This window comes from Leptidea sinapis, chromosome 27, assembly GCF_905404315.1.
Source record: "Leptidea sinapis chromosome 27, ilLepSina1.1, whole genome shotgun sequence".
Lineage (NCBI taxonomy): Eukaryota > Metazoa > Arthropoda > Insecta > Lepidoptera > Pieridae > Leptidea > Leptidea sinapis.
In genome coordinates this window covers 7221157-7238406 of record NC_066291.1, presented here as the reverse complement: position 1 = coordinate 7238406, position 17250 = coordinate 7221157, and the positions used below count along the sequence as shown (strand labels likewise).

General features: G+C 36.0%; 1 protein-coding gene across 1 annotated transcript; it reads left to right on the top strand.

The window, feature by feature from the left end:
* Positions 1–227: 227 nt before the first annotated feature.
* LOC126972775 (nucleolar protein 10) lies at positions 228–15966 on the top strand. The gene is made up of 10 exons (XM_050819815.1): positions 228–471; positions 658–918; positions 5002–5142; positions 5554–5762; positions 6254–6482; positions 7775–7901; positions 8297–8465; positions 9566–9800; positions 14250–14372; positions 15530–15966. Exons 1-10 carry the CDS (start codon positions 406–408, stop codon positions 15950–15952), a joined length of 1983 nt encoding a protein of 660 aa, XP_050675772.1. The 5' UTR covers positions 228–405; the 3' UTR covers positions 15953–15966.
* The last annotated feature ends 1284 nt before the right edge of the window (positions 15967–17250 follow it).

Below are 17250 nucleotides of genomic sequence, written 5' to 3'. Positions count from 1 at the left end.
ACAGAAACACAAAATAAATATATATAGAAGTACCTATACTTATTTTGTAAGCTGTGGTCAAAGAATATTTTACAAGTTTCAATGTGTGTTGTAAAAACTGTCATTCCTTGAAGAATTTGTTTCTAAAATCCAATGCCTATATACTAAGAAAAAATCTGCTGATTTGTCAATGTCAGAAGCACATGTTTTTTGATTTGTGTTTTGTGGTTTTGTAATATTATTATTTGCGCAGAACACTATTACAGTATACTTAATATAATAATTACATTATAATATTTAAATATGTTTAAGTTGGCTTTAAAGTTTTTTAGGATATAAAAATTAACGTTTAATTAAACAATTTAATGAAAAATATGCAACTGTAGTTATTGTCTTATAGAAACTTATTCGTTATTATTATAAATAATGCAAGTTTCAGAAATAGATAATGTAAAGATTTATAATCTTAGTGCCGGAAAATCTCTTCCTGATGTAAGTTTACTTGATTGATTCGCAAAATTAATAGTTATATTATTAATTTAAATATATAATATGTGTAAAACATAGTTCGTATAAACTGCCTGATATATTTATCTCTTTTCAGTCGATTTTAAATGACAATGCTGCTAGGAAGACCTTTTATTTCTATCAATTCTCACTGCAATATTTTTCTTTTAGTGGTTAACAGAACAGAAAAGGAGGGCTCTTTTAAAGAAAAATGTAGATCTTCGTAGAAGAATAGAGCTCATCCAAGAATTTGACATGCCGGGGGTTAGTTCAAGTATACGAGCATCTAAAGATGGACAATATATTATGGCTACTGGCATTTATAAACCAAGATTAAAATGTTTTGATGTTAACAACTTATCATTAAAATTTGAGAGATGTTTGGATTCTGAAGTTATAACCTTTGAGATTCTTAGTGATGATTACACAAAAGTAAGTAAATAAAGAAAAATAATATATATTTGTTATTTAAAAAATATACTACTTATACCAACTTTTTAACCTACTTCAAAAAAGGAGGAGGTTCTCAATTTGTTTGTATGTTTTTTTTGTTTGTTACCTCAACTTTCGACTGGGTGAATCGGTTTTGATAATCCTTTTTTTATTTGAAAGTTGGTGCTTCCCATGTGGTCCCTTGATAATTTGGTCCAGATCTGACACTGATGTACATGAGAAAACCATAAAAGTATTAAATTTGCTATATATACATATACCATAGTGGATGATAAATTTACGAATAATTCAATATTGCCCCGAACGATTTTGATGATTCTTTTTTTACTGGAAAGGATAACCTTCAAAGATAGTTTGGTGAGAGTTTGTTCTGATTACGGAATCCATGCTAAAGTAACGGAACTCTTCAATTCTTAGGAGCAAATTAACAATACTCTGCCGAATCTTTTTTATGCTATCTGGATATTTAAGTCATAACATAGTTATGGTCAAGTAATTGTCGTAGTTGAATATGATGATCAATGGGACTCCTTAATGACTTACAGTAAGGGTGCTATCTGTGGCAGAATTTCTAAGGTCAAAAAAAATGGCGACGTTAATTTAGCGAAATTGAAAAAAAAAAACACCGAAATTTGTTGCTAATTAGTTGCTAAAAAATTAATTTTTTTGCTCTAACCGATCGCAAAAAATCGGCAATAACGCTAACTTTACATTAAGATAGCGTGGGAATCACTGAATGTAGACTGATCAATCAAGCAAATAGGGGTCAATTTGTTGCTGAAACATCTTTCAGCAACAACTAAGGAGAAAAAAAAATGATTTTTTTTAATTATGCCAAAAACAAAATAATCGGCCACGCTAGCTTAGCTAACGATTTTTCCGTGGAAAAACTATGATGAAACTTTGTTGCTGTTCATACTGCAGCTTGCTTTAGCAGAAAGAGTCAGCAACAAAATAAAAACCGGAAGTCAATAGAAGTTGGAGATCGGTTTACAAAAAAACCGGCCACGCTTGCTTAACTAACGATTTTTCCGCGGAAAAACTATTGTGAAAATTTTTTGCTCCTCACAGTGCAGCTTGTTTTAGCAGGGAGAGTCAGCAACAAAATAAAAACTGGTAAAGGCGGGGAGGGTCGACTTTTATTTTGGATTTTCTTGAAAACTGTATTACGTTGTAATAAGAGTGATAGCACTATAATCGTGGACCAAAGCTCTATCAACTACAATTCATTAAAATTGGTTAGGTTAGGTTATGTTAGAACAGTTAAAACAACGCACGAACCGAGCGTAGCGTGCCGCGGTAGCGGCCGTTTCCCCCCATTACCAAATTAGGGAGGGGGAGGGTAGACTTTTATTTTGGTTTTTCTTGAAAACTGTGTATTACGTTGTAATGTAAAGTTAGCGTTATTGCCGATTTTTTGCGATCGGTTAGAACAAAAAAATTAATTTTTTAGCAACAAAAAAGCAACAAATTTCGGTGTTTTTTTTTCAATTTCGCTAATTTTACGTCGCCATTTTTTCAGATCTGAATTTCTAACCGTCTGTAATCAAATTGCAAAGCGCTTACGTTCATTGCTGCATTGAAAAATTTTGTATATCTATACATATTTAGACAAATTGTTAGTTAGTGTACTTTAAATTCACTAAAAATAAAAAAATAACAAAAAAACAACAAATTTACTTGGTCATGTGGAGGGCAAAGCCAAATTGGCTTCGAAGAAGCTGGGCTTCATCAATAGAGCACGGCAATACTTCAAGCTGGCCCACATTCTAGCGCTCTACATAGCGCAGGTCCGGCGAGTATAATTTGCTGTCATCTCTGGTCTGGCGCACCCCAGTATCAGCTCGATCCATTTGACCGCGTGCAACGCAGGGCAGCTCGAATTGTCGGGGACCCAGTGCTCTGTGAACGGCTGGATCACTTGGCGTTACGTAGAGACGTCGCTTCATTGTGTGTATTCTACCGCATTTATCACGGGGAGTGTTCCGAAGAGCTGTTTAACTTGATACCTGCCGCCGAATTCCACCTTCGCACGACACGCCACAAGTTAGGATATCATCCCCACCATCTGGATGTGTGGCGGTCCTCCACAGTGCGGTTTTCAAGGAGCTTTCTTCTACGTACTACAAAGCTGTGGAATGAGCTTCCTTGTGCTGTGTTTCCGGGACGATACGACATGGGTACCTTCAAAAAAAGCGCGTACACCTTCCTTAAAGGCCGGCAACGCTTTTGTGATTCCTCTGGTGTTGCAAGAGAATGTGGGCGGCGGTGATCACTTAACACCAGGTGACCCGTATGCTCGTTTGTCCTGCTATTCCATAAAAAAAAAACACTATTCCAAAACAATAGATATAATATGCACTAAGAAGTATAAAAATAATTGCGTATTTTTATACAATCTAATTAATTACTCTAATTCTAGTTATGATTATTGTAATCTGTTTTGATTGCATTGACTCCAAAAACTACAATAATCGTAACTAGAATTAGATTGTATAAAAATACGCAATTATTTTTATACTTTTTAGTGCATATTATATCTATTGTTTTGGAATAGTGTTTTTGAAGTGGGTTGTTTTTTTATTAAAATATTTTTTTATTCATTTTATATGTTTGTTTTAAATAAATAATTAGTAATTTATTTTATTACTTATAATAATAATAATAAATTTTATTCTCTTTAACAAAATTATATTATGTAGGCACAAGTCCTCTTTTAGACATGGAATGTTCCTATCCTACTTTGCTTGTGAAGCTAAAGATCTGCTTTGAAGTACATCATTTTTTATAAATACATGACCTTGAACAATTTGTGTTCTCTTGACTGTTATAAATTTTGTCAGTAATACAGTATGATAATGTGAACGTTACTAACAAGGCAGTAAATAATATTGTAATAGAATCTTACCATTAGCGAAACCAAAATTAGTTGAACAAGCCTTAACCTTTTCAATAACATTAAAACATACGATGGTCATGACATACCATCCCCTTGTTCAATACTATCTTATAGAATTAATGAATTAATTTTATGGAGGACAAACGAGTGTGCACTTGAGGTAAAGTGATCACTGCCAACCACATTCTCGTACATACATACTTACGTAACGGTAGGAAGGTAAGTTAGTGGTAAACGCGCATACTTGAGTCTTCTGCGGATTAAATTGGCAAGGTTAATTTTACTCAGCACTTGATAAAAGACACATTTTTCATTGGGCACTGGTTGATGATTTTGCTGCCGGAGAAGCGCCTTGCGCCATACATGATCAAAGGGCTACGCTGAAACCAGGCTTACTACCAGGATTTGTCGCTTGTTTTTGATAGCCGCCGCCCATCTATATGTTAGGTATACCAGAAGGTCGCTCGCCAACTGGTCATCGCGAAAACCGTACTGCGAGTCGTTGATCAACTGGTGACCCTATAGGTAAACCCAGGACTCAAAGCTGACCCTGAACCCAGGAGCATGATTTTGGAGAGAAGGGAGGTAACAGCTACAGGTCTGTAGTTTGACGGATCCGCCTGTCTTTTTTTTCAATCGGTTCGGGCTGACTTCCATGACTCCAATACTTCGTCTTTTGAGTATGACTGTTGGAATAAACGCGTTATCACCGGCATCAACTGGGAGGCATACGTTCTAAGCACGATGGTAGGCATATCATCCAGCCCGCTCGACTTCTTCTCGTCCAACGAAAAGCGTCCAGCTGTATGTATCTCTCGGTCGAGATATCTGCGTCTCCGTAAGCAAACACACTGCGCCGTAAATTGTAGTGCATTTCCCTAATGTTGCAAAAGTCAACAATAGGCGTGGAGTGGGGTGCCGTGGTGTTGACTAGTTTGTACTCGGTCATGCGCGATTCCGTGCCCTCCCCAGAATACGAAGGGCGACTTGAGCGAGAATGCTCAGGGAGGGATTCTCCGACTGTCGTAGAGCCGGTACCCTGGGATAAAATCTGCTTTTTAAATATCTGAAAGGGGAAAAATGCTTTGAAGATAGGGAGGAAGATGTACTTGTATAAAGTTTTGAAAAAATCAAATTGTTATGTTTTATAAATTTTATTTCAGATAGTCTTTTTGCAATGTGATCGTTATGTAGAGTTTCACGTGGGCCATGGTCGACACTACAGACTCCGAGTACCACATTTCGGAAGAGATATGACATATCATCGACCTTCATGTGATCTTATCGTTGTTGGTGCTTCAAATGTTAGTATGTCATTTTTTTATATATATCCATATCTTGCTGTAACAAAATCATAACTTTCTGTGATTATAATATAATTTATTTTCCATTAATACAAGTAATCTGAGATGTTATAAAAACTCAGTTTAAAAAGTTGTGTATGCACTTGGTTACAAGGCAACCACCTAGACGAGGGGGTGACTTTCTGTCATGCATAATATGATAAATATTTGGAGGTTTGCCATTTGAAGAATAAAACTGGAGTTTATTGGCTTTGCCTATAATTTGGTCACCTAGAGACAATACCACCTGCCAGCAGTTGATAGTGCATAATAGCTTTAATTGAATGACTGCTGTTGCTGTAAATATTATTTTTAAAACCAGCAGTAAACAATAATAATTAATAACCCTTCAGTATGATTCTTTTCTTTCAGGAAGTGTACAGATTGAATTTAGAGTTGGGACAATTTTTGGCACCTTTTGTTACAAAAGCTACAGAGATCAACTGTTGTAGTGTAAATGAAGAACACGGCTTATTAATATTTGGTAGTGAAGGTGGGCATGTCGAAGCTTGGGACCCAAGGACGAAATCGAGAGAGGGTGTTCTAGATTGTGCTTTACATTGTTCCGACGCAAATTATAGGTAATAGCCATTTTTGTGACTTACATAATTCAATATGCAATAATTATCCATACGGACTGTTACTTTATCACAGCTGACTATCTCAACCAGTAACTAATGTTCGCGCCATTTTGAAGATATTACTTACTTCTCTCTACGCGTTATGAAATAATGATGAGAGTGAAATTTTAAGATGCGCGCGCATCACTGTAACACAAAAGTAACAGGGTGAAGTTGGTTCCTAAAATTTCTAATGTTTGCGACATTCATTTTTTTTGGTTTCTTCATCCATTATTAGGATAGACAAAGGGTTCAAGCCCATACAGCAGTATTCGTTATTTAATAATTAATTGTCAAAGCCATTGTTGCAAGATTTTTTAGAATATTGTTCTATCTACAAACTTAGAATAGAATGAGGAATAAATAATTTGAAGGATTTTTGCTTTGTTAGGCCAATGAAGTATAGCTTCTCGTGTGCCTGCATAAGTACACACTTTTTTAATTGATTCCAGGAATAGCAGTGTTCCTTCAATAACTTCATTAAAATTTAATGGACCTTTACAAATGGGTGTGGGCACATCTTCCGGGCATGTGTTACTGTATGATGTTAGATCATCCAAACCCATACTAGTGAAAGATCATATGAATGAAATACCTATTAAATGTATAGAGTTTCACAAACAAATGGATTATGTTTATTCCATGGATGCCCATGTAGTAAAAATATGGGATAGAAATACAGTAAGTACTCACATTATACGTTAAGTATGCATTTATACTTGACAACACAAAAAAATATATACATAGTAAAATTAACAAATTAAAAATAGGACATCATGAAAAGGACACCCACTCAGCATTTTTGGAATTGAAATAAGGATCACCCCAATTCCTACACTGATTTTCAGTAGGTACCTACCAAGTCAACCTGTTGACATCAGCCATAGACAACACGGTTCCTTTTGTTATAGGTCTTAAAAGTGACCGTCTATTTATAGAGTTTTTTGATTAAAGCAAGTTCCATATGATTATTTTAAATAAGTAAACCACCTACCAGTGGGAGATTCCTTTATACAGGATCCTGGCTAGATTATGGATGGGTAGATACCACAATATGGTATAATAATTAATAATCAATTTTAATTAGCTTTAAAAAAAATTAATTTGGATCGCAATGAGCTTTAATATGCTTTGCTTTTTTATGTTTCTCCATTTTTAAAACATCGGTCGGATCAGTGAAGTAGGTGACAACAAGAGTCGCGTGTGCATCCCTATTCGCTCGTGAGTACCTACCAGGGGGGTGCAACTTCCCTACATTGGCACATGAAAAAAATTTGCATTAAAAGTGCTGCCACCTATTCTATTAGGTACGCTGCAACTTCACCACGATGGCAATAATTTAACATACATGATAGATGGATAGATGGAGCTAGTTATAGCAAAAAACTCACTTAACTTGCTTATTAAAACAAGACTTGACAATGCTTCTCCTTATTTAAAGGTAACTGCTGAAATTATTAAACGAATAAGAATTTCCACCCACACAAAACAAACATAAATATGCATTCAATATGCTCTACAACAATAGTAAAAACTATAAACATAATTAGCGCCATCTAGCGACGGTACGCTAAGAGCGTAAAAATAACGCAGCGCCATCTCTTGGCCTGGGTACACTGATTTTACAAAATAAAAAAATTTGTTGCACATCTATCTCTAGTATATACCTATGGTCCCTACTGGATAGTTACGCTGGGGTCGGAAGACAGGCCTGACGAGGATTGCAAGGCATCAATTGGTTAGCCTGGAGTTGATGCGTGATAGGCTTGGAGACCTTCCAAGTCTTACACACATAAGCAATATCTCCACGTTAGACTGGGATATTTTGAGCTTAGCTCTCTGTTTCCATGATTGCGATATGTGTCAGAATTTATGCATTAAGTTTTGAATAGAAATCACAGAACTATTTAAATTTATATTTATTTTCTGTTATAATAAGGTACTATAACAGGTGTTTTTAATAATTGTTTAAGGGAAAACAATACACTAATATTGAATCAAATGTTGATTTCAATGATTTATGTGTGATTCCTAATACTGGACTATGTATGATGGCTGTGGAGGATCAGAAAATGCAGATTCACTATATCCCTTCGTTAGGTATGTGACATGTATTCTCAGACTAATCATATTTATATTCAAGACCTCTGATGTATTAAAGATGACAACTTTGATTATGAACCTCTGTTTATGGAAGAGAGCATGACTGGTAATACATGACTGGAGGCTACCACTGGTATATGCTCATTTCTCCAAATTTATTATGTTGAAGTATCTTCTTTATTAAAAAAAATCTAATATGTATATAAAATTCGGAAATGAAAAAAAATGAATGAAATTTTGTGTGCACATTTTAGGTTGGGGAATCGGCCAACATCTATTTTTTATACACAAATATTATTTTTGCAATTTTTTAACAATGTAAATGGCTATACAATGTTAGTCTAGAGACTGTAGAGTTAGTCTTGATATAAAATAAATATTTTCCTTTAAAGGTCCTGCACCAAGATGGTGTGCGTTCCTAGATAATTTGACTGAAGAGATGGAGAGTTCCGCCTCGCAGACCGTCTACGATGACTACAAGTTTGTTACGAGACAGGAGTTGGACTCTCTGGGGCTCGATCACTTACTGGGAACAAACCTACTTCGAGCCTACATGCATGGGTAAATACTAACTAATAACCATAAATCTTTATTCATAATGTATAAGAAATTGAGACATCATTTAAATAATATTAATCTTAGAAAATATGTAAGTGTCGTATAATATATATATACGGGTCATATAATCAGAGACCCAAACAAATGAGATGCTAAAAGAGAGAGAGGCAGACAGATACTATGGTGGGAAGATGACATAAAGAAGATTGCTGGACCAGATTGGAGTAGAGAAGTGCGGGAGAGAGAGCACTTATGTCAGTGGACAAGTTAGAAATTATTAAGAATAGAGGAAATAAAATTAAACATGTTACTACATCTCATATCTAACAATAAAGGCTATCTTTATCCTTATAATATTATAATGTAGAAGTCCATTCCAGCTCTATTTTTAGACGTGACTTTATAAAAACTCATGCAAATGAATTCTTCCTTAAAATATTAGTCAGTGCCCTGGTAATGTGACAAATGTTGCTAGAGGGAAGCCCCTGTACTCCGGGGCCGTGTTCACAGTGCGCTACTCTATAGTGCTGTTGGGACTTGTGTTGATCATACGTTTCCAGCTCTACTGCATTGTGATAATTTTCTATATTTTTTTTATGTATGACGGATTGTAACTTAATGTACTGTGTGATTTAGCTTATACCTGGCTTCTGAATTGAGAAAAGTAGCAGTACTCAACAATGTATTGATAAAATATATAGGAATTTTGCGTTTCATAAATAAAAATTTGTTTTTCTCATATGTCTATTAGCCAAGTTTGAGCTTTAAGTATCTAAACTAGAGATAGGTGTAACTTGTGCTGCTATACGTAATAAAAAAAGGAAAAATCGTTTTTTTGTTACGCAATTCATATATAAATATATAATTCTTATATATATATATCTCTGGAACCATGAGCCGTAGAGACTTGAAATTTGGTAGGGATATTCCTTTCGCCGAGTAGAGGTCAGCTAAGAACGGATTTTACGAAATTCCACTCTCAGGTGTTTATTTTATTATAAACAGAACAACGTCTGTCGGCTAGTAATGAATAAAAACTTGAACTTCAACTAAAGTAGTTCGTAGATTCTATGAATTTTGTTCAGAATGTTTTTCATTTTCAGTTATTTCGTTGACGTCCGCCTGTACAAGCGAGCCAAGTCTATTGCGGATCCGTTCGCATTCGAAGAATATAAGAAACGGAAGATCAGAGAGAAAATAGAACAAGAGCGGCCTTCGCGGATCAAGATCGACGACAGCCTGCCCAAAGTGAACCGAGAACTGGCGAGCCGGCTGCTGCACGGTGAAGCACCCAAGAAGAAACAGGCCGGGAACTTGCTCAAGGACGATCGATTCAAAGTATATCCATTTGTTTTGTACCGACAGCCTGCTTTAATGAACTTCTACAAACCAATTTGTATAGTGTTCTTTTTATGGAAGAGGAGGGCAAACAAGACGAGACGAGCAGGACATTCAGCTGATAGTAATTGATACGCACTGCCCATTACAATGCAGTGCCGCTCAGGATTATTAAAAAACCCAAAAATTCTCAAATTCGTCACCTTGAGACATAAGATCTCATTTGTCCAGTAATTTCACTATCTATTATTACCCTTTGGACCGAAACACAGTAATGCTTATACATTATTGCTTCACGGCAGAAATAGGCGCCGTTGTGGTACCCATAATCTAGTCGGCATTCCGTGCAAAGGAGCCTCCCACTGTTATATTCTTTTTACGTGAAATTGTGATTGGACAAACAGATAAATCGACTTTGGGCTTGGCGTAGTATGATTTTGTATGTTTTGTTATTTATGTATAGCAACACTTAGTAAATATAATGTTTCGAGTTTATAAATGAAAAAACAAAAGAATATTTTGTGGTCTTACAAATGAAATATGAAGCTGAACAGAGCATTATCACTGTCAACTATGACTGTAGTCAAATTCAAATTCAAATATTTTATTCAAAATAGGATTTATAATCACTTATTGAACGTCAAAATCTACCACCCATTCAAAAGAGACTGCCTCAGACCTGAGAAGAATGGGCGCAAGAAACTCAGCGGGCTTTTTTTTCATATAAAATATGGATTACAATGTAATATCGTACAATAAACATTAATAATTAAAGAGCCTGAGGGTGTTCACTTTAATCCCAGTCCGTGGTGTCATTAAGAAAATCGATCTATAATAACCTTTCCCAAACAAACGCTTTTTAACAATTCTTTTAAAATTCGAAACACATTTGTTTTATACATTTTCTGGGATCATATTGTAGAAGCATATACATCGCCCAACAAAAGACTTGCTAACTCGACCCAACCGAGTGGTAGGCATAACAAGTTTATGTTTGTTCCTCGTGTTAACATTATGAATGTCACAGTTTCTAGAAAATTCCTCAATGTGCTTATGAACATACAAAACATTATCGAAAATGTATTGAGAATCAACAGCCAAAATGTTTATTTCTTTATATTTTTCTCTTAATGATTCTTTAGGACCTAGGTTATAAATCGCGCGAATAGCCCTCTTCTGCAGCACAAAGATAGTATTAATATCGGCCGCACTGCCCCATAACAATATACCATAGGACATAATACTATGAAAATAACTAAAGTATACTAATCTCGCCGTATCTATGTCAGTTAACCGTCTGATTTTCTTAACCGCATATGCTGCAGAACTAAGCCTATTCGCCAATCCTTCAATATGGGGGCCCCACTGCAATTTGGAATCAAGAGTAATACCAAGAAATATAGCGGATTCCACTGGTTTTACCACCTCTCCATTTAATAAAATATTCGCATCTACATTTTTGACATTTGGCGCGGTGAATTTAATATATTTGGTTTTATGATTATTTAACAATAAGTTATTGGCGCTAAACCAGTACACGATATCAGATAGAGCATTGTTTACTTCGTCATATAAAACTTGGCTTCGTTTCACTTTGAATATAAGTGAAGTGTCATCCGCAAACAATACCACCTTGTGTTTTTTTTCTACAAAGTTAGGTAGATCATTTATATAAATTAGGAAGAGGAAGGGTCCAAGAATAGACCCTTGTGGTACCCCCATACCGAGAGGAGTCCCAGGAGATCTCCTGCCATTCACCTCGACCCTCTGAATCCTATTATTTAAATATGAGATCAGAAGAACGAGTGCAGATCCTCTTATACCATAGTGGCATAGCTTCCTGACCAGCGTTGAATGTTGAACACAATCAAAAGCCTTAGATAAATCACAGAAGATACCAAGTGCATTCTGTGATTCCTCCCAGGCCTCAAAAATATTCCTGATGAGTTCAACACCTGCATCCGTAGTCGAGTGTCCCCTAGTAAAGCCAAATTGTTTTATATGAAGTAACTTATAAGTGTTAAAGTGAGTAAGCATTTGGCTTAAAATAATTTTTTCAAAAATTTTACTAAGGGTCGGCAACACCGAAACAGGGCGATAGTTATTCGGGTCAGAAGTGAGTCCCGATTTAAATATTGGTGTAATTTTACTATACTTCAGAAGGTCAGGAAACACGCCATGTTCAATACAGCTATTTATATACTTTTTATAAAAAATATATGTATCAGTCTAGAATTTAATTTTCTATTTCAATATTATCGACTGAGGTAAATATCTAAAATTAAAAATGATATTTAGTTCGATACGATAAATTGAAAAATAAGATAAAGAACACGTCGGCCGGCCCACATTCTAGCGGTCATCTCTGGTCTGGCGCACCCCAGTATCAGCTCGATCCATTTGACCGCGTGCAACGCATAGCAGCTCGAATTGTCGGGGACCTAGCGCTCTGTGAACGGCTGGACCACTTGGCGTTGCGTAGAGACGTCGCTTCATTGTGTGTCTTCTACCGCATTTATCACGGGGAGTGTTCCGAAGAGCTGTTTAACCTGATTCCTGCCGCCGAATTTCACCTTCGCACGACACGCCACAAGTTACGATATCATCCCCACCATCTGGATGTGTGGCGGTCCTCCACAGTGCGGTTTTCAAGGAGCTTTCTTCCTCGCACTACGAAGCTGTGGAATGAGCTTCCTTGTTGTTGGGACGATACGACATGGGTACCTTCAAGAAAAGCACGTACACCTTCCTTAAAACGCTCCTTTGATTCCTCTGGCTTTGCAAGAAAGTGTGGGCGGCGGTGATCACTTAACACCAGGTGACCCGTACCCTCGTTTGTCCTCCTATTCCATAAAAAAAAAGTCATACGTAATATTATTCTTATACTAGCTGACCCAGCAAACGTTGTATTGCCGATATAAAAATCGCGATGCAAAAGTAACTGTTGATCGTAGATGGGTGAAAATTTGAAGTTGTACGTATTTTTTAATGCTGACTCATAATCAAACAAATTTCAAAAAAATAAAAATAAAAATTGGCGTGGACCACCCTTAACATTTAGGGGGATGAAAAATATATGTTGTCCGATTCTCAGACCTACCCAATATGCACTCAAAATTTCATGAGAATCGGTCAAGCCGTTTCGGAAGTGTTCAAAGTTTAACACCATGACACGAGAATTTTATATATTAGAAGACGAAGATGATACCCCTCATAATTTAAATTGGTCCATCTACTTCCAAACTTATTTAATTAAGTAAACAAATGAAATATTTTATCCCGTTTATTTGTTATTTGATAATGATATGAACTTAGATTAAGGATTGGTTTTCGCTGCGCCCTAACTAGATAGCGCACTACCTAAGAACAATAGCTGTTTTATTACGGCAAATATTAGATGCTTGTGTGCGTGGTGGTATCTTTCAAATATTCTAACTTACGCTTCATGTTATTTTGCATTGAAATTAATAAAATACAAAATACTTATTGGTGATAATTATGTGATTCCAGTGTCTTTCTTATTTCATGTGGATTTTGGCATTTTAGTTTCAATCATTAGCAAAGCTTAGCCGACGTCACACATTGTTCGAGACTGGCTCGAGTACGCCCACTTACTTAGGTGTAGTATTAGTTGTCGCACTTTGCGACTACGCCTGTGGTATCTATTTGGAGAGCAATGGAGACCAATCCTTAATCTAAGGATAGGAATCTTTGCTTTTGATTACTTTTCTCACGGGCGAAGTTACACTTTTGTTTGTTTTACAAATAAAATCTATGCAGTAACAATTTCTGTCACTGTCATGTTCTCTCTCTGTGTCTCGCTGACCCCGCGCCCGCTTCTTAACAGATGCTAAACAAACTCAATATAAGTGACGTAGATCATTTATACGTCTTGATAAACTATGACAGCTGTGTGCTCTATTTTGAGCAATTCACGCGCACATTTTACCAGTGGGAGGCTCCTTTTCACTGGATGCCGGTTAGATTATGGGGAGCACAACGGCGCCTATTTCTGCCGTGAAGCAGTAATGTGTAAACATTAGTGTTTTTCGGTCTGAAGGGCGCCGTAGCTAGAAATTACTGGGCAAATCAGACTTGACATCTTATGTCTCAAGGTGACGAGCGCAGTTGTAGTGCCGCTCAGAATATTTGAGCTTTTGAAGAATCCGTAGCGGCACTGCATTGTAATGGGCAGGGCATATCAATTACCATCAGCTGAACGTCCTGTTCGTCTCGTCCCTTATTTTCATAATAAAAAACTAACACAAAGTGTCATACAAATTGCGAGTGTAAGACGTAGCTTGTCGCCTACACTAAACTAATACTCCTGGCCTGTATTTATCCGTTGTCTAACAGCAAGGGACTCTATCTAGCCGTATAAATTATCAAAAATATGTGAATATGTTGTACGTGCTTCATCAAAACTAAAGTTAAATATTTCATTTGCAGGCGATGTTTGAGAATCCAGATTTCGAAGTGGATAAAGATGCTGAGGAGTTCCGTCTGCTGAACCCGGTCCTTTCCAGACTGGACAAACGGAAATCTAAACCGCAGCCGCAACAAGAAGAAGAGGTTTGTTATCATTCCTTCATTACTTAACCACCGCGTCCTGCCGCGTCCCGCCACCCGATATCCTATTATCCATTACATCATCCAAAAGAGTGTTGTAATGAAATTCAGTACAACATTACAACACTCGTTTGGATGATGTATTGGTTACTAGGACTGGTTTTTTTAATGTTAGCAGTAAGCTAACTGTTTCAGAATCTTTGATAGAGGATTCATATTATGGGTGTAGATAAAGTCTTGTATGCAACTATTTGTAATTAGGTATTATTAAAACACTCATGTGATACTATTATCACACGAAGCGAATTACACAACAGTTGCATAAATAACTATTACGTTATTGCTTGTTTTGATAAATACACTCAATGGATTGTTATTGGTGATTTTTTATTTGGTTGACAGCCGACCTAGCTTGATTATTTCTAATAGGAGGTTTCACAGAAGATCAGCGTTGCAACACACTTGTGTTGAAACACATGCTGAGTGGCTCCTTTTTTAAACACCACTCGTTTTTATATTTGTATATTTTTAAGTTGATTCATTTTGTTATTTGTGTGTGTGTTGAAATAAATAATTTTTCTTTTTTTCTTCTTCTTCTAATAATTTGAGTTTCCTTAAATTATTTTAATGAACAACGCCATTTATTCTGGGTATAAGGAAATATTCTGACACTCTTACTATAAATTGATAAAAAAATACATTTTACTAAACCTATGTATTGAAATGATATAATATTGAAAAAAAAAATTAAGCTTGAACATAAATATATCTATATATATAAATAGAGATATATCTTAAGATTCATTCTAGCCGTTGTTTTAATAATATTTTTCCCCTTTCCTCCACCAGGGAAGTTTAAAACATTCATCAAACCATAAATGGACACATCTCGCATCCGTTAACTGCATATTACCTTATAATTTGCTTTTAGAGATTAATCGAAATTCCCGTCCTCGATTTTATTTTTTTGATAAAATTTAAGGCAACCGCACTGTAGAGGCTAACTTCTGTGATGTTTACCAGTCGATATGGCATGGGTTCTTTTAAATTATACTGTACCACCTTGAAGGCTGGCAACATTTCAATGACTTTTTTAATATTTAAAAAATCATTCCATAATAAATACGATTTTTATATTTATGTTTTTTATTTTTACACAGGTTGAACAAGAAGAGGAGAAGGACTCGGATATGGAATTATACAATGAATCAAGTAATGAAAGTTCCGATGAAGATCGCACGTGGGTAAAAGAAGTGAAGAAACAGCACCGCATTATAAGAAATAGAAAAACAGATGACGATCAAAACGATGATGACAATAACAGTGAAAAGATGTACGAGTTCCAAAACGCCCCTAAAACTGTTAATATTAAGAGTATGACACAAGTGAGTAGGAAGAGTTTAGGAGAGAGATTGAATAGAGAAGGTACTGTAGTCATCTCAGGGTCGGGAGGTAACAGGGAAATGAAGTTTGTTATGAAAGGCAAGAAGCAGAATTTGGACAGCCAAAAGAAAATGAAAAAGCATTATGAAGAAAGAAAGCAATTAGTTAGAAGAACAGGATTTTTAAAGAAACGTAAATAAATAATGACTTTTTACAGGTTTATTTTATTGACTTTTAAACATATCCTACTGGTCCAAATTAATTCAAAAATTTAATACGCTTCTGGGCAAGACTCATGTTTCTTTCTAAAATTAATTCATAAGGATTTTAATGCGAATATGAGCGTCGGTGTCGCAAACCATTGACCAGACTGTCTTTTATTGACCTACCTACCTTTATTACTTATTTATAATATATTATGTAATTAACATTTGAAAAATTGTATAAATATAAGATTGAGTAAGGTTATGGATATTTTGTTTGGACCTGTGACTCATCCGCGACCAGTGACTAGACCATTTAGAAATAATATACGATACCACATACTTTTTTCCCGCATACATTTGGATTAAATTAATTATATTCCGTAACATTGTTAACCCTAAGGCCGTTTGTCCACCGCAACCGTCACCGGGTGAGGAAAAAAATATTTCTGGTTGACGTGGCGGTGATCGTTTGTCCACCGCAGCGATCTCGATGGTTAAATTTTCTTTTTATAGAAAAGGAGGAATAACAGGCGAACGGGTGACCTGGTGTTAAATGATTACCACCGCCCACATTCTCTTGCAACACCAGAGGATCTCTTGCAATAACAGGAGCGTGGCCGGCCTTTAAAATAGGTGTTCGCGCTTTTTGTTGTAGTTGTCGTGCGTGGTAGTGCGTAGAAATAAATCAAACTATCGAACTGCGTTCAACGTATCGTAACGTAACCATAAACAATTTTTACTTTCTACAAGTTCTGTTAATGAACAAATGTCGTATTAGCTATTTTTTTTATTTATTGTACCTAATATATTTTTGATAAAAATCGAACCTATTATGGTGCGACACGGTGGACACGTTTAAACGTGTCTTGTATTGCCGTCACTTAGGCCCGTCTCAATCTCGGGCCGAGTTCTAGCGGTAGCGTCGAACTAAGCGATATATCGGCGCACGTGAGAAAGGATCTCGGCGCTCGAGTGACAGAATACAGAACAAACACTGTATTTTGACAGTCATCAACAGACGAACATGACGCTCACGCGATTGTGTATCAATCGAGGTATGTTATAATATAAGGTTGGGGATTATTTTATCGCATGTTATTTATGAAAACTCAAGATATGTTTTTGTTTTCAAAGTTTGTTTAAATTTAATAACAGTTAATATTTTATTGGATGACTCTATGCCATCTTGTTGGTAGTGATAGGATGCCATTAGGTACTGTACAAATATTAGACTTCTTTTGTTTTCAGCGTAACAATGAGATTGTGTAAGTACTAATAAGATGCTTCAGTAG